Source organism: Diorhabda carinulata, chromosome 3, assembly GCF_026250575.1.
Source record: "Diorhabda carinulata isolate Delta chromosome 3, icDioCari1.1, whole genome shotgun sequence".
NCBI lineage: Eukaryota > Metazoa > Arthropoda > Insecta > Coleoptera > Chrysomelidae > Diorhabda > Diorhabda carinulata.
Window position 1 is genome coordinate 13,402,079 of NC_079462.1, and position 20,081 is coordinate 13,422,159.

Genomic DNA, 20,081 nt, shown 5'->3' on the forward strand with positions numbered 1-20,081 from the left:
TATATATATATATAGAAATGCATCTAGAAATTAAACAAAGTAGACTAACTTTATATATTCCGAGCTTTCGAATACTTATGTATCAATCGTCTGAGATTGAAATTATGGAAATATGTATAAATGTATAATAATAATAAAATTTTACTTACAATATTTGATTAAGATTTCCGGTGATTGATATATATATATATATATATATATATATATATATATATATATAATATATATATATAAATATATATATATATATATATTTTTTTTTCTTACAAAAAAAATGAGAATCAGTTGATTCACAAATCACTATTCAAATTTTCGCTTGACATAAACATTGAGTTTATGAATTTTCATTAGTTATATTATGAATTGAATTAAATTTTATGAGCTACATTAGGTTGGGTCATTATGAATGAAGTTGAATTTTATAGATTAGATAAAGTTAGTTAGTTACTAATGATATTTTTTGAAGAATTTATTGGTACAAAATCTAAAAGATTTGCAGTAATTACAGTTTTTGTTGTTATTCTCAGTTATCAAAGCTTTGGCAGATTCATAATTCAAAAATAAGTTCGTCGTCGTTTTTAAGCACCTACTAAAAAATAGCTATCGCTGAATTATTATAATAGAGAACTTCACAGCATTGGAATAATATACCAAGTATCTTATTAACTTTTCTGAAAATGATAAGACGTGACCTGAATATGGAGTACACCTATCCCCCGATTTAGACGGTAGATACGTTCCTGTGAAAAACATGTAAATCGAAAATTAAAAATTTTCAAGTCAAAACCTTGTAAATCGAAAAGCTTGCAGAAAATGCATAGTTTTGCTATTCAACAGTTGTGATTTTTTTCAATATTTTTAAATGTACACAGAAAAATAAAATGCATTGACAGGTTAAAATATGTAATATATTACGGAAGCACAGAAAAACAAAAAATAAAACTAAAGGTGTTTTATTATCCTTCATCACTGTCAGAAATTACTCATTCATTACATTCTTTTTTTTCGGAATCGAAGGTACGAATTCACTTTGATCACTCGAAGTTATTTGTGCTGATTCGATGTTTGCAGAAATATTTACATTATGAGAGGTGGTAATAAAATCGGTTATTAACAATTGCTTCGAATTTTTTGTAAGATCTTTGTAAGCTTCTTCGTATTGAGCCAAGCAGCGATTTATGTCACGTTGGAATCGTATAGCCCTTTCAACGTTTGTGTCATTTTGTATAAAATGATTACCCAGCTTCCCTCCCAATGGGAGTCCTTCGCGGATGACTTTAGCAGTGAATGTTACTGGTACTAATTCCTCTTCACCAGATTTGTCAGACTCACTTTCGCAAACTAAGTTAGCTAAATCATCCACACTTAGTTCTTTATCAGCCATTAACTCTGCGATATTATCATCAGTAAAATCATCAAAACCTTCTCCGCCCAATGAATGCGCCATCTGTACTATCTGCTAATATTCATCATTTAACTTTGAAATGGAATGTTCATTTTTGACTACATTTGGCCACAATTTTTTCCAACAGCTATTAAGCGTTGTTTGATATAGCAGTGTATGATAAGGCGATATGCTTCACACAGTATAATATTGTAAAATTTTTCCAAGCACTAATAACTGTTAAAGATTCATTGTTCTCCATTTGTTCCAAAATATATGTAAAGGCTTGTTTTATGTACAAAGCTTTAAAAGTAGAAATTATGCCTTGGTTCAACGGTTGTAATAATTAAGTTGTATTTTTTGAGGAGAATTTTACTTCAACGTTCTCATATTCTAGATCTTGTGGGTGACCCGGCGCATTGTTAATTAACAATAGCACTTTAAAAGGCAATCCCTTTGAACTTAAATATTTTTTGGCATCTGGGATAAAACATTCATGAAACCATACAGTAAACAGTGCAGCAGCAACCCACGCTTTCTTATTAGCCCTCCAATAAACGGAAAGATTAATGATGTTTACTCCTTTAAAGGCACAGGGAATTTTTGATTTGTTAATCACTAATGGTTTCATAATATAATCTCCTGAAGCATTGCTACAGAAAAGAATTGTTATGCGATCTTTTGCTGCTTTATGACCACTAGCCGATTTATAAAATTTTGAGACATAAGTCCTTTCAGGCATTTTTTTCCAGAACAACCCTGACTCATCAGCATTGAAAGCCCGATCAGGGTGTATGAATTGTCGTTAATAATTTCTGCAAAATTTGCTGGATATTCTTCGGCTCTACAATTTTTTCGTAAATTCGTAATGCAATGGGTACTCTTTTTTGTGTTTGATCTTCTATCCATTTTTTCCATTGCGATATTTCTGGTGTATGATGTTGTGCTCATACTCGTGGTATTGCCAGCTGCAACACTCTTTTTACTCTATCTCCCTTTCGTAAGCGATCCAAAATTTCGATTTTAGTTTCTAAAGAAATAACTTTTCTTTTAACTTCTTTCTTCATTATAAGCCTATAATTTTTTTCAATTTATGTTAATTTGGCTGAGATTAAAGTAAAATTCAGAGGGAAAAAATGGGGAAATTTTGGAGGGAAAATTTAAAACTTTTATTTTTTATTAAATATTTATTTCTTTATTATATTTTGAATAAAAATTTATCATAGCGTAAGAGAATTCTACTTATTGTTTATTAGTTAACTAAAGAAAATCAACAAAATATATATTATTATAATTGTTTTTTTCATTAATTTAAAATAATAACAAAATTATACCTTTAATAAAAGAACAAGTTAAAATGTTCCAATTTTTCTATTTTAATTAAACCTATTTGGTAAATTGCCATTACTTTAATCACAGCCGTTAATTTATAATAATCTAAATTATGCACTCACTTGTAATGTACGAATATGGAAAATTAAATCTTTCTGAAACTGTGAAACTTTCACTCAAATACAATTTTCCGTAGATAAAACTATTTTTATGCGAATAAATACAGACACAGTGTTCGTGTGCAGCAAGTCAGCACATAAGCTCGGGTTTCCCCGTGAGATGTGTACAAAGCGCACGTGTTCAATCACAGTAGCATTTAGTAGAGTACGATAAAAACAAAAAAAACTTACTTGGAAAACCTTTTAAAAGCGAAAACGTGTAAAACAAGTACCGTGTAAATCGGGGGATAGGTGTGTAACAAAGTATCTATTCGCTTAAATTAGGTATAGTATTCAATATCATCAATATTCTATTGCATATACTCCTAGGATACTTAATCATATTTTGTACATAAACATAGCTGAATTACGAGAATAACCTATATGATTACAAGAGATCAGTACCAAATAATAAATAATGTTGCAGGCTTTAATTATAATTAGACGCCTTAAAGAAAAATTGATGAATATGTTTCCTTGCACTCCGTTACGCTTTCTAAGTTTCATATCAATTATTCAATTAGAAGAGTATGTTATGTAAGAATGAAAAAACACATAGTAAGTTGAATTTGTGTCGAGACGTATAAACGAAGAGGATATTAAGTCTTGCGGATGAGTAAATGTACATATATTAAATTTTTTTGATTTATTCGGAGAGATCTTTTAAGTAATATAATTTTTCAGTGCTTTTAAAAAAATACATTTGTAATATATTCAACGTATTACCAAATATCCCTCAAAGTTTTGAAGAAGAAAGTTCAGTAATTTAATGTATCTAAACATCTAAAGTATTGAGTTTTATTTTATTTTAATCTTTGATACCATTTGAACTGATTTACAAAATATCGTAATTATTGTTCTGGAAATACAAGTTAAGTTGAAATCTGATGTATAAGTAAAAAGTGGCGTGGGAAAAAGATAATCTACATTTTTCGATACTCAATTCACTTTTAGTTTCTGAAAAATTTTTCATATTCATACAGATTCCTAGACAAAAAAATAGAGATTAAGAAGCAAAACCGAGGTATCTCGAATAATACAGAATCATTAAATGAAATAAGAAAATGTTCATAATCGAATAAATATTGATTTCAGTAACTTTGAGTGTTAACAAAGGTCATTCCTGTAATTAAAAAATAATTAAGAATATTTTTGGATACATTACCTTTCTTGGCTTCGGCATTCCATCCTCCTCCTAATGCCAAAATAAAGCCAAATATGAGCTTCCACCTAATAATCATCATGAAGTCATCTGTAAAAATACATAAAACACATGAATATCGTTAATATTGATTGAATATATTGTACATAAGGCATCAAAAATAGAATTATACACAGAAACAACCCCCTTTAAGGATTGCTTATTGAACGTAATTCAATGACAGAGCGATATATAGAAGTAATGAAAATCGTCACTTAATGTAATAATTTCTTGCATCTAATTGATTATACTTAACATGAACTATTTTATTTTGTATTATTTCATAATAATTTTCATGTATATAAATTGAATTTACATGATTTGTTCCACACATTACGAAAATCTTAATTTGATAAAATGAGAAATGAATAAAGTGGAAAATCACAAACACGCAAAAAATATCGCATACAGGCATCTCATGCCTGGTATATATTTCCCATTAAAACAAAGTGCGATTAGTGGAAACAGTTTCTTCGTAGAAAAATTATTTATGAAAAAGTAAGTAGAATCACCAAAATAAGAGATAGATATAAATATAGAAATCTCTCCATGCTTTTTATATTTTGTTGAAGAATATCGATATATTTATTTCCATATTACATTCAACTTATTGGTTTGAGACACTTTGATTTGGAGGAAAAGTCCATTTGGTGCCCAATTTTTATGATTGCAGGTTTACTTTTAATAACTTATAAAATATACCGGTAAATATACTTATTAACTTAATATTGGTTGTTCCTAACGCGGAACCTAACGGTCTAATAATTCTGACCAATGAGAATTTGCCTTAAACAGTACATGCAAGACAAAATTATTCTTTGATGATGAAACGAAAAATTATGGGAAACAACTGTAAAATGATATAACGACTTAATACTTAGTTAACCGTAGTTTTTAAATTGGATTTAGAATTGATTCTTCTGTTTTTATGTTGTTAGGGTCCACTTTTTGAACGTTAAATGAAATAATGGAAATTGTCACGACCCATAAGTGTATTTTAAATGTTCCTCGGTGCAATTATAGCTATTTCAACTCCACTACAGTAAGTAGCGAATCAAAATAAGCTCATTGTTGATAACCCTCTCTGTCAAGAAAAAAAAACCGTATTATTGGCTAATAAGGTTATGGGCGCTAGTCTTAGGATCGACGATTGTGAAGAGGTAGCACAATAATTATAGTTGGATAACTACTTAAATTTAAAATGTGTACAATACCACCAAACAAAATAAAAACCTCAAAATTATATACAAAACAAAAAAGGAAACTAAGTAGAGCGTGCCGAATCGCTAGGAGCTACGTAGCTCCGTTCGCAATCTGATCGTCTTGCTGCCCGAGACAGAGTAAGCTTCTCTTCGATTGAAAACGTCTCTCTTGGGTCCGTGTAAATGTGTTGGTGTTTCCTAAAACGAGTACCTGGTATGTCGGAGAGGATTGATTTAATTGTGCTATTAGAACACCAAGAACAATATGAATAAAGGAGGCTTGAAATTTCCAAGAGAAAGTAACTTGCAATTCCCTGGCCAGTTAGAGGTGGAAAGATGATTGATTTATTGAGAAAGATGTTTCGAGAATTGTATACCTATATTATGTATTTTTAAATTCGAGAGTACATGATATGGTCGCCACATTACCACCTTCCATTGATGAAGACACGAAATTGTGGTTGTATATGTGTGCGTTTGTGTGTAAATATGTGTACGTGCGAATGAGTGTGTTTGTTCATGAAAACCCAGCTTGATAACGATAAACGTACGTCGTATTTTGCAGAGGGTTATCGTAAGTCTGGTGCAGGTGCAGGATTTTAAGCTGCTGCTGGTACCTGCCGACTTCGTAGATGTTTAGTCGCGCCAGTTCCATTCGGTCGATCGTTACAGTTTTTTCTTTTCAACGTGGGATGCCCGAATATAATTTCGTAAGGTGAAACGCCTATATCATCGCATTCCGTTGCACGAATGCCCCTGACAACCGATAGCACAAACTTTGTCCATAGTTCATTTTGGTGGTATTGTATGACTGCTTTGAACCTTTTGTGGAAACTCCCAATCATCCCGTTGGCTTGTGGATGGTATGCTGGCGTGTGCAGATGGTTAGCTCCCGTCAAACAGTTAAGAGATCGGAATACTTCAAGCTTGATCTATGGTCAGACAAACCTCTTAGAAGCGAGCTTCGCAGTGGCTTTTACACCTGGGTGCGAAGCCGAGGAGAAAAGTTCGAGGAATCGCAGACGAGTGCAATTTCCGCTCCGGATTTCGGGTGTACGAGTAACATGGCTTTCGCTAGGTCCTGTTTTATCATTTCGAATTCAAATATTTCAATCAAATAGGAGATTTCCACTTGTTTTCAATCCAGAACCAGATTTTGATCACAGTTTCGGAACTTCGCATTCCATTTTTGGTGGAAATTTACAATGGTTTTGATTTTTATTACTTTTTGTGCGTTAATTTTTCCATGCTAGTTATTTTGATTTATAGTAGATTCTAGATGTTTAATAATTGTTACTGACCGGTTCTTAACAACTTGCTCACACAAGGATTTTGCATCAAAGTTTGATACCAATAAGCTATTTTTCGGTTGAAATTCCGAAAGGTATAAAAACCGCAAACCTTAGTAGCCTATCAATTACGCTGCTCATAAGAATGGATAATAGGCAGCCACTTAAGGAAAATTAATAATTTTTAAAGTTCCCAAAAAACAATAGACAAATTAAACAACCTATCAGCTGATCGCATTCAGCCACTGACCTTTCAGAGTAGAAAGAATGCTATCATATGACTTCGATAGGATTAACTCGTTTAGTTTCCGAACAACAATCGGAACCAACAAAACTAACCAAGAATTCCGAGGACGACAATATAAATGCCTCAATATTTTCGATAGATAAAGAAAAGTACAATTTCTGTCGCTCTTAAAGTTTTAAATAATAAATCAGTTTTTGGAGATGTTGTCTTTCTAATTCCAAAACGTTTCATAATTTCTGAATAGTTCTCGTATGATATTGCTGTTTACAGTTTCTGACACTAAATGTTACGAAATTATATAGACAACAAAATTACCTATATCTCAAGCTTCCTGTGAGTATCCTTAGTGTGTGATTACCGATCCATCATATTCTATCTATAACTTGAACAATTTCGAGTTAACTGTTCTCTCAGGCTATCGATGAAATAATTTTCATATATTGATCAATATTTATCAATAATTCTAATTGATACTAGTTATCTGTACTATAAATTGTTCTTTAAATAATGATAATTACCAAACATAATAAATCCATTATCGACCAATGAACTTTCGAAGTTTCTAAATTCTATTTCATATTCTTGAACAATTCTTATAAAAATTTGTTTGGAGAATGATGTTTCAATATTAAACAGCAATCAATCTGTTTACAAGATGTTAGAAGTCATTAGCCACTGCTTTCACTCCGCTGGATATAGTAGTAAGTCAGTATACGAATTATTCACCATTTCCCGTTGATTTGCCGTAGTTTAATGTATTACTAAAACTTGAGACATCATAATATCAAAGTCATTTTAAATGTTGAATTTTCAAACCCATGAATTTAATGTTTTTGAGTTTTTACGAATGCCATTTGGTCTTAAAAACGGACCTTCCACTCTTGAAAAATTGATGGATAACATTCTCCGACCTTTTCTCCACAAATGTTGTTTCGTCTATATGGACGACGTCATAATTTTCTCTAAGTCCCTTCAAGAACACTTGATTCACATTGCTGCAATCTTTGAAACATTTCGAAAGGCAAATTTGAAAATTCAATTAGACAAATCTGAATTTCTGACAAAAGAAGTCGCTTTCCTTGGTCACATTGTGACTCCTGAAGGCATTAAGCCCAATCCTAGTAAAATAGAGGCCATTAAAAACTTCCCTATTCCAAAAACTGTGAAAGAAGTGAGATCATTCTTAGGACTCATTGGATATTACAGAAGATTCATCCCAAATTTTGCAAGAATAACATCACCCTTTTCTCGATGCACTCGTAAAGGAGCTATCATAGACCCAACGAATGTCAATTACAAAGAATGTTTTGAGATGTGCAAACAACTCTTATGCAATGCCCCAGTTCTGCAGTACCCAGATTTTTCAAAACCTTTTGTTTTGACAACCGACGCCTCCAATATTGCCATAGGCTCTGTATTATCACAAAACAACCATCCCATTTCGTATTACTCCCGAACTTTGAACTCCGCCGAGCAAAATTATTCAACTTCTGGCAATCTTAGATTCCTGTAAACATTTCCGCCCGTATTTGTATGGTCAAAAATTCACTGTCGAAAGCGACCACAATCCTCTAGTATGGATATGCAAAATTAAAGACCCCACATCTCGGTTAGCCCGATGGAGACTGAAACTGGAGGATTACAATTTCGATGTAAAGTACCGCAAAGGCAAAGAAAACCAGGTAGCCGACTGTCTTTCCAGAGTACAGGTCAACGCACTTTCAAATTCTTCTATTTGTACCGAACCCCCTGATCCCCACGATTTTGATCTAGACGAAGAAGAATCTGAAGAATTCGACAAAAATCAATCTCTCAGCGAGAATACCAAACACACCGCAACCGAAAACCCGATTTCCGGAATTCCTATATCTGAAGTTCCAATCAATTCAGCAACAAATCAAATTATTATTGTCCCTAAATCTAGAGAATATGACATTATTTATAAGAAACCTTTCAAAAAACATAGATATACCGTAAACCTCACTGACAATTGGATAACAGAAATACCTGATGCTCTCAAAAAAATACTTAGACCAAATGAAAAATTCGCGATACATGTACCCCATGAATTTCGACCCTTTATCTGTGATTACTTTAAGAAAACTTTTGACTCGACCGTTAAGGCTATTTTTTGTAATAAGTTACTACAAGACATAGAAGAAGAACAAAGACAAATACACTGTGTAAAACAATATCATACCGAAAATCACAACGGCATACTCGAAACTTACAAACATTTGAAAAATCAATTTTATTGGCCAGCCATGCAAACTACTATTTCTAATTTAATAAATCAATGCGAGATTTGCTTAAAAAACAAATATGAACGACACCCTTATAAATTACCTCAGTTAGGCCCATTATTAGGACAAAAACCTTTCGACATAATTCACATTGACTTGTTCCATTGTAACAAAAATTATTATCTAACGATTGTAGATTCATTTAGCAAATATGCTCAATGCTATAAAATCTCTGATAAAACTTCCGTATCAATCCTTAGCAAGCTTCGACATTATTTTTCTCACCACAATTACCCGAAAAAAATTGTTTGCGATAATGGCACTGAATTTAATTCTGCTGTAATTAAGGAATTCATGAAACTCCACAAAATTGAAATACATTTCACGACAGTCAATAACTCATCTTCTAATTCTCCTGTTGAACGATTCCATTCCACCCTTATAGAAAAACTTAGAACACTACGAGACCAAAATCCAGATGATACTTTCACACATGCAATTCTAATTTATAATCAATCAATCCACAGCTCCACTAACTTCTCACCTTTTTCAATTCTTTATGGCCCCTATGCCGAAGAAATACATTTCGATTTTGATCATCCGCTATACGAAACATACAACCAAAGACATAAAGACGAACTCCAACCATTCATAATAGACTTATATAATAAACAAAAAGAAAAACGACAGAAAATTCTGGACAAACAAAATGAAAATACTGAACCAATTCCTGTAATCGATCCAACTAGTTCTGTCTACGTAACTAAGAAAAAACATCGACCTAAACTAAGCTCTCCATATTCTAAATTACATCCAAAAAAATAACTCAAAACTAAAATTGTTGGTAAGACCGACAAACAAAACACCACAAGTACTCACTTAAAATTCGCAAAACGACTTCGTAACGTAAAGAAAAAGAATATCTCAGATAGACCTTCTTTACAGGACGACCCTATCCCTGGGACATCCGCTCAAGATACAAGAAATCCCCAATAACGGCTATTATGCAGAAGACATAGGCAAATCAAACGAGATAAATCATTATCATAGACATATTTTACAAATTAATTTAGAAAAATTAACTGATACTTTAGTTAGAACCCTAATGACCTTTTCAATTCACCTTTAGAAAATGGACCTTTAGCCCCTTTGAAATTTCAATATAATCACCTTTTAAACGAAGCAAAAGATAATCTTCATAAAATTACCCGTGAACATAAAAGAGGTTTGTTCAACTTCGTCGGAACAACTATTAAATATATATCTGGAAACCCTGATGATCATGACTTGGAATTATTGAAATCACGAATTACTGCTGTAGAGGTTAAAGAAAATGAAATCATTAACAACCTTAATAAAGAGATATCTTTTGGACACTCTATTGATACGAGATTTAATAATCTTCTAAATTTGATAAATAATAATAGTAAAATAATTGTGGCTGCAGTAAACAAGTTATCATCCGATTTCAATGGATACGTTGCACTTCATAATGAAATTCTAAACCTTCAAACTATAAACGAATTCCTTTTGAAACTGATTCGAACTATAACTTTATCCCAACAAGTCCTTTCGAATATTGAGCTCTTTACTTTAGATGAACTGGAAACTTTAAAACGAGAATTATTAGAAACATATTCTCGGAATGCCCTTTTAATCAGTGACGAACATCCCTATCAATTAATTGAAGCTTCTAAATCATTAGTTTGCGTTACCACCAAGACCATGCTCATAATACTGAAAATACCCATCCTTTATCCTCATTCTTACCCTACATCTAGAATCTACCCAATTCCCAATAATGATCACATTATGATCTTGCCACCCGCGCATTACTACGCAAATAATAAATGGTACGAAATCTGCACCAGCTTAGCTGAACACATCATCTGTACGAAACCTATAAGATCGCAATGCAAAATCCCGAATATAGAGAATTGCACCAAGTCAATCACAATAGAGAACTTTTCACAAGAAACCATCAAAGTAATTCTATTAGGAATAGTTCATCCAACCATAATTCAAAACCAAGAAATTAGGAGAAGTAGCATCTTAATGACAAACGAGCCAATTACTATAGAAGGAATACGATACAATAAGAAAATTGTGCAAGAAATTACAGTGCCGCAAGTAGTCCCAATCAAGCTGCATCCGAAGCACGAAATTATGCTAGAAAAACTTCAAATTCCAGAGACGCACGGACAAGTTCAACCCATTGAACCAATCCCACTCCTGCCGCAATTCTCCGCAGGACTCAGTATGGTTTCTTTAATTACAATTTTGATTATTTTAGCCATTTTAATAACAGTCTCTGTAAAGAAACGAAAAAGAATTTCCAGATTCTTATATGGTCCCAAACTACAACCCACTCAAATCCAGATTCTCCAAGATTTGTTCTCAGAGACTTCGAGGACGAAGTCAACACCAAAGGAGGGAGGAGAAATGTGAAAGGTCCCCGACACTGCCACACGACCAGCGGATTCCAAAGTGCAATAAACAAAATTCACATAGTCAGCGGATTCCAAAACACGTATCAAATAAATATAAGTTCAATGCATTAAAATTAGAGTTCATTCATTGTTTTGTTACTGTTCATTGTTAAAATATTGATTTGTCTGTAAAGTTATTTTCTGTAGAAATTATAAGTCGTTTATTGTAAATAAAAGTACTTTTTAAAAAAAAGTTAAAAGTGTCTCAAAGAACATTTCTATATATATATATATATATATATATATATATATATATATATATATATATATATATATATATATGCGTTCGGAAAGGATTCCGCGGTCAGGAAACTACAATATAAGAGAAGAGATAAAAAAAAACAAATCGTTGTTGTGTCTCGTGCTATCCTTACTCTTTCCTCGCTCATTCTACTTATGTGTTCCTCCCATTCGCGCTTTCTGCTCAGTACCCAATACGTAAAAATATGTAATTAAAATTGATTAACATTTTGTAGTATTGTTGTAATTAGTGTTAGATGGTAAGACTGTTGAGGTGGGAGTCTCTGTCAGATATATCATATAGAACTGGATTGAAGAAATATTGTCATAAATAGTTTGTACATTATTTGTAGATTCTTCTTATGACATAATCGATTAAATATTTCAAAGACTATATTTTTCTTAGTGTTACTGGGATGATAAGCATGATAATTGACATTTTTTAGAACTTATTGGTTTCTTATACGAATCAATTGAAATTTCAATGTCTTCGTTTCTAATAAATTTGGTGTCAAGAAAAAGTAACTCCAAAAAAATGGACCTGTTTTAGAAACAACATATATTGCTCAAAGTTATCAGTGTATGAATAAAAAAACATTATTTAAATAACATTATTGTGATATCTATCCATATATTTTATATTTTGAATTCTATGAAAAATTCAGTGTCATTCGTAACCAAATAACTTTACCTAACCTTTAAAAATTCGACCTCTTTTTAAAAGATTTTCTAATAAATTATGTTGATTTTAGGTCTCTACCAATCAAACTTCCGTTTAAAAGCATATAATATTGACGTTTCGACTACTTTCAGTCTTTATCAAAATCTTATTTTGACCGAAAATCAAGATAATTTATCAACAAAATTATATGTACATAAAAGCGTTTTGGTAGTGGGATTTTGGCAAAATTGAACACTAAAGTGTACTAACTTCAATATAATCATGGTCTGGGACTGAAATTATGTACGAGTACAATACAAAAACATGTATAACAGTAATAAAAATTATTTACATCAATTAGTTAAGAATTGTGGTGAATAGAATTTGGTAATATATGTTTAAAAGTATTCGATTAATCAACTTCAAAATTCAATAATCTAATTGACAATTTATAGAAATATAATGCGTATTTATTCTTGTTACTATAGGAATTAATAATTTTTATTGGTTCGATTATGTATGACATCAAATTCATAGGTTAGTCCAAAATATAATCCATCACGTAATCTGTTTATATAGGGGATGTTGAAGAGCCCATTAGTGTTCCAAAGATTTATTAGTAATTTTTAGTTGAAAAAATATATATTTTTAAGAATGAATGTTGTTGATTTTGAATTTCTTTATTAAATTTGCAATTTCTATTTATATCAATCCATTTATGTTGTAGAGCTGTAAGAAATATACGAGGATATCTTGAAAAATTCTTAGCCCGCTATAGAACCAATCAAAATTTCAATGTTAAAATATTTTATTACTCAACATAGTCTCCTCTTAATTGGATACATTTATTACAGCGAACCTGCAACGTCTCTAGACCTTGCAAAAAATGTTTCTTCTTGCTCTGCAAACCAGCCCTTCATAGCTTCTATTACCTCTTCGTTGGAAGAAAATTCACGACCTTTTACGAACTTTTTTTCGGTTGAGGAAAGAGATGATAGTCGGATGCAGCCAAATCTGGTGAATAAAGGGATGTTCCAGTAATTCAAACTCTAAATTACGCATTTTTTGCATGGCAGCATGAGATTTGTGTGTAGGGGCGTTGTCCTGCAAAAACAAAACACCTTTGATAGCTTTCCGCGTCTTATCTCTTTAATTTTTGCCCGTAAAGTGGTCAGTAATGTCGAATAGTAATCTCCAGTTATTGTTCTACCATTATCCAAAAAATCAATCATGATTACTCCATGGCAATCCCAAAAAACTGAAGCAAGAACTTTTCAGCAGATTTTTGGACACGAAACTTCCTAGGTCTTGGAGTGTCGCCATTCCATCGATTGTTGCTTTGTTTCTGGATCGTAGAAATGTAAACAAATCTCATCCATAGTAACAATTCGGTTATGTTTTCATCATTTGTTTTCATTGTTTTTTATGGAATAGTTCATAGGAAGGTCTTTTCATTTAATTGTTTTGTGTATATTCTGGATTTTATTGGGAAATTTGTTTTGGATATGTAAACGAGTATGTTTAGCGGCGTTCGTTTTATTCATAATGAATAGTCATCTTGAACGTAGAAAAATAGGAAAGTAACCGTAGAATTTGAATAAATTATATACGTTAATTTGGTATTGTTAAATGATTAATTATAATATAAGTTAGTTAAGGTTTAAGTGTTTAAATACATTAAATAAGTAAGAGATAGTGTTTATAAATTCACCACACCGATTAAAATAGTATAGATAAATAAGAAAAACATTATAACACAAAATTTAAAACGTTTGTTCTGTTTGTTCTGTGCTAAACTATGGGAGTTTTTTTAGCTATTATTAGCTTCAACTGTTGCGTTCAAGTTTAGATATTAACCTCATTAAACATGACTAAGTAATTTTAAGGTTGCTAAGTGATAACCCAGTGACAGTTGAAAAGTATAGAGAAAAATTAATAGCTTTAGGGGGAGTTGACCCTTTTTCATCAGATGAAAAGAGCTTTAGTTAGAATCTAGCTCATTCTCCACCAGTTTCCAATATAGACATCGTCGCATGCTTGGAATTAATATTACTCGCCACTGGACAAGAGCTTATTTTTACAATTCATGAGTTTTTTCTATTAGATCTAAATACACACTGATTATATTTGCACGATAATGTTACTAGTAGAACAATAGATATAATAGATCTCAACCAATGTATGAAATAAATCCAATTAAATTTAGTAACATCATGAATAGCATAATCTTAAAACGACAAGTGTGTTTTTTTTAAATAAAATTCATAACTCACATACTTCAATGTATTGCAAAATGGTAGGTTCCCACAAGACTGAAAGGTGAGATAGTTAACACAAATTGCTCTTAAATCCCCGTCCAAATCATAAAGGGAACAAAGTGACAATTATTACATTGAAGAACAGAAAATATAAAAAGGCAGGAAAAAATTCAGTTTTAAACTGGAATATTGGAAATACCCTATGTATGCAAAAGCGCGTATTTTGAATATAAAAAGTTATTCACTATATCTCTATATTTTTAATTTGTTGTTATAAAATTGATTGGACTCGGTATGATAAAAATAGCATAATTGCATTACATGTTTTCAATTCTTCAATAATGCTATGAGGTAACATCTTATTTATTGAATGCAACATTGTTCACACATTTTTATATATAAACAGAAATAATGTTTTATATTTCTCATGAATATACACTGTTTACCATTATAGATTGATGAAGTAATAAATTATAAATATACCAACGTTGAATAATCGCATTTTTCTCATCGCTTTCGTACTTTGTAGTGTATGGTCAATCATCAATTATTCTCGCACACTAATCAATCAACTATAAGCTCGTTCAAATTAAAATCAATTTTATATCAAGTGGATATTTTGGGCCAATACTAGTTTGTTGTTTGAAGGAAGCTTATTTCCACTATTGTCAAGAAATATGAATTAATTTTGATAATTTCTATGGAAACGTTATTTCACAATTATGTAAACTTGACTATAGCTTTTAGTATATAATTCATCTTCATTCACTGTTTGTACCTGTTTCATCAGAAATTGCGACGAGCTATGAAACTACAATATACCTAAAAGACGTTCATTTAGTCACCAAATTTAGGTGGTTAGTATGAATTATTTTTTGAGTGTTTCGGTATAAAGAAGGGAACAAATTGTACAAACAAGTGTTATTATCAAACATGTAATCTATGTAGAAGTAATGTATATGTTATACATCTGTTGTTATACTTCCAGGTATGTGAAAGATCTATGACACTAGGCACTTCTTTTCACTATGAGCAGAAGTACAGGTTGTAATTTAATAATCTCCAACAAAATTGAAAGAGAATTTTTATATGAGGTTTACATACATAGAAACGAGAAACATATCAATGATTAAAAAGACTCAAACAATTGGAGTAAAATTAATAACTCTATTTCATAGATTCCAATAAAACTGTTTATAATTTGAAAAGAGGGCGGTTTCTTTCTTGTGATATGACAAGTAAGGATAATATTTTTTATTTATGTGCATACTTTTATTTCAGCTATTTCACAAACTTGGACAATACCTTCTTCAGTATCACAAATTTACGTTATATTATGAAAAAGAAATTTTTTTAGTGCAAAGTTACCATGATATAACCTACAGTTTGATATTAAGTTGAAATCAAAGTTCCATACTGACACAAATAATTTAAGACGGCTTTATACGACCTCATTTAGTCGTTACTTTCAGTTTAATAACAGTTATACTGCAATTCAATGAAGATTGTAGGTCAAGCCAGTTATATCTTTTTGTCTGAACTAGACTGAATTAGATCTCGTTACTTTGGATTGGAGTTTGGAATATCAAGTGACCTAATCAAGATTTTTTATTGTAACTATTGCAGTAATACTACTATTAATGATCGTAATCTTCTCGTTAGTATTACATGAATCTATATTTGTCATTCATGAAAACATCGCATGAAATGACGTTCTGTTTACAGCTCATAACTTTAAGGATAGTTACGGTTTGGAACTATCCCTTCTTGAGCTAGAAATCTATCTCCCGGAAATGTTATCTAATTAGTGCATTACTGATCCAAAAATTAAAAATTTATAAAAAGTAACAGGAAAATTTATTGATTATAAAGCAGGGTCGACACCATGCCGGGGTAGGCCGAGCGGCTTAAGCCGCGTTGATGTAGACGCCCCGAGCGGCTTTGCCGGGTTAAATGCCGGCCCGGGCCGTGTCGATCCCAACCCGCATAAAGTAGGTACCTACAGATCAAAGGAAGCCGAGCCGAACAAAATATAGAGTGGGGATGTGCCGAGCGGCCCCGAGCGGCTTCAGTTACAATTAAACCTCCGACCGAACTAGACGAATTATTTTATTTTCGACTCAGTTTGTTTAAGTAGGGTTTTTTATTGTTCATTTTAAGTGATGGAGTGGAATGATGAGGTCTTCTTCATCCAAAATTAAATCTTTCATTAATTCGATAGCCCTGTACAGCTGCCGTCCTCTCCTAAGGCTCGGGCGAATCCAAAATCTTCTTTGACGTCTTTTTGGGGGCTGATTTAAAGCGAGTATCTCCACACCCATGGCTGACATAGCGACGTCATAGTCGGTAATCATTTTGAAAACACTAACACTTTAAGGACACTTTAAAAAAACTTCTAAAAAGTACTCTTCAACGAAGTCACCATTCTTGGTGTTGAAACTATAATGTAGGTAGAAATAACCCGGTCGGCTTTGTTATCGGTGTACCCGCCCGGCTTAGCCCACTCGGGTTAACCCGCCCAGTCTACCGCGGCATAGTGTGGACCCTGCTTTAAGAAGTAAAGTCGGTATGAGTGTACATTTGTGTATTCTCAATAGTAGACAATTAGTAAACATATGGTAGAAATTTAGTTCGATAGAAAATAAACGTCACTGAAATCAGTACATCAAGTGGTTGGAATATTGAGTTTCTACAAGCGCATAACAGATCAATATAACAGCTCAACTACTCTTTGAATCACCATTTCCAGCAATAAAAGATAATCCACGAAATGAACTAATGAGATTTAGATTCAATCGGTTGACTGATCTATAATATCCGCATATTTCGTAGTTAACATTTCATGGACCGTGACAAGTAACGGATAAGTGAACACGTAACATGGCTCCTACATCTCTTTGAAATTTAACGTTAATTTGAAATGATATAAACAATTTATATTAAATAGCTACTCGCCAGGCAAAATGTAATTTTGTCATCATAAATCATAGAAGAAATTTTTAGTTTATAGCAGATTTTTTGTAAGGATTAAATAAAAATTTTCCTACAGGACAGAATTCAAAATAAAAATAACGAATTTAATACATAGTAACATAATATTTTCATCATATGATATTTCCACATTACATAAAATGATATATTAAGTGCAACCAGGATCGAAGAGAAAAATAAACTAAATTGGATTTTCGTCACAGAATATTGCTGAAATAATTAGATGTTTATGGAATAATTATAATTAAAAAGAAACAGAGAAGACTGGAATACATGGCAATTTGGAAAATTAACAATAGAAAAGATATGAGATGAAAATCATGAGATAGTAGATAGGAATCAAAAAATAAATCAAGATCCCAAAACCTTCTCAAGATATGAGACGAACTAATAAAAAAAGATTATTTGGTTTCACGAAATAAAGTAATCACTCTGAATTGTAATTGCTTGTTTCCTATTGACTTGAGGTAATTATTTGATGAACATCTTTCGGTTAGATTTTTAGAATACTCAATTACCCAATGCAAGAGTATTTAAAAAAGGAAAGGAAAGCACAAAATGTGGAAAGAAAGAATGAAACTAAAACGAAAAGCCCAAAAGAGATAAACAATCCATCATAATTATGAGAGACAATTTGATGAAAAAAATGAGGCTGCTTAATGTACATGATCAATAAAAAAATTTTTAATCTAATTAATGTTTTCGATTAAAAATTGGAATAACTTATTATGGTAGAAAGTCTAATTGATGGTGATTTATGAATAATCACTCTCTAACTGTCCAAACTAATGGTTCAGAATTATATAAGTAATACATTTAAAATACCATTATTCGAACAACTTTTTTTGAAGTACCATCAATACTAATACAGAAACTTCCATATCCTTGAATTAATATTTAATTTGACTCCATTAGAGTATCTTCTGTAATACCTAATGTCCCTTTTCAAGTTTTTGAGATGATTTGTTTTATATTTATGAATTATATCCCGGTAGATGTATTAAATTATTGAATATACCTCAAATATCTACTGTGTAAAAGGCTATTTTCAATTCTATTGATGTAAGTAGATATGAGTAAAATTGATTGTTATTATTCTACTTCTTTCCTATTTTATTTAATTCGGCGATTTGATTATACATATTCCTGCTGAATCCACTTACGGTATGTCTTACACAAATATTAAGTAAAAAAACCTGTGCTATTAAAACTTAAAGTATATTTTGTTTCCTCGAATTTTCATTTTTGAAAATTCGTCCAAAAGTTAAATGAATAACTTACAGAATTCCTTGAAAATTGTCAAAACAATAATCCGAATTATCACTTGGAACACTTGTATATATATAAAAAAAAAAAAATAAAATAAAACCGTCAAGAAAAATTACCGCGCGCGGTGTTTGACTGTTAGGTAGTTACTAGTCAACTAATAATCTCTGACATCGAATTTGTTGTGAGCATAGTGACCGACTTTCGAAAGAGGTAATCCCGCCTTGGTGAGAGTAGTAACCGTGACGTCACTAAATCTTCGTCATACTTATAACCAGGTGGCTTGAATTGTATCCGGGAATCTTCTTTTTCCACATTCATATGGTGGGAGGTAGTGAGAAGAGTATGGGATGTTCTCAGAATTCATGTATGTATTTCGATATACCGGATTGCAAACTAATATTTTCTTAATTAAAATGTTAAGTAAATTTAGAATCATGAAATATTTGGTTTCTCATGCAAACTTTTCTATATGTTGACATAAAATGAGAAATTCCGAATTTCATATGAGTAAAAATGTTGGTTGCGCTTTAAATTTAAAAAAAAAAAACTGGTTATAAAATTACTCAAATACTCGTAAGAGATATGAAAAAATTTTATCAAAAATGATTTTGTGCTTACATATAAACTTGAATAATGGAAAGGAAACGGAAAAGACAAGGCTTATTAGAATTCATACTAATTTTCTGTGGATTTTGCGTCTTCTTGACGTCCGCACGTACTGTGAAAAAAGTGGAAATTGACTAATATCACGTTTAATTATAAATTCTATAGCAATTCATTATTACATCAAGTAATATTGGAAAACCATTGGAAAAATACTTAAAAGTTAAAAATGGGGGCAATAATTGAAAAAAATAGCACACCATTGAATAATCAACATACTAATATAGTAAAAATGAAGACTATTAAACTAAAAAATTATCGAGAGCTGTTTATCAAAATAAATAAATGGTAAGCACTCGTTTATTTTAGCAATTTCGAAGCAATTTAAACTAGAAGAATTAAGGACAGGCCTAGGAAAACACGGATAAAATAAAATAGAAGAATTATAAGAGAAGAGTACGCAAGTAACCTACTTGAAATGATCATAGTGAAAAAATAGAAGATATGAAAAAAA

The 20,081-nt window shown here is 31.5% G+C and overlaps 1 protein-coding gene across 2 annotated transcripts in view; it reads right to left on the reverse strand.

Annotated features, from left to right (window-relative positions):
* The window catches only part of LOC130891358 (uncharacterized), a 76,374-nt gene extending 57,205 nt beyond the window's left edge, over positions 1–19,169 (reverse strand). The window contains exons 1-2 of one of the 2 annotated variants that reach the window (XM_057796013.1): positions 18,977–19,169; positions 4,040–4,126 (exon numbers count right to left, since the gene is read on the reverse strand). In XM_057796013.1, the coding sequence (XP_057651996.1) occupies positions 4,040–4,118 (79 nt within the window). In that variant the 5' untranslated portion in view covers positions 4,119–4,126; positions 18,977–19,169. Of the gene's footprint in view, positions 1–2,838; positions 3,005–4,039; positions 4,127–18,976 lie in introns of those variants that run through there. The other variant, XM_057796014.1, reaches the window with a different exon arrangement.
* Positions 19,170–20,081: the final 912 nt, after the last annotated feature.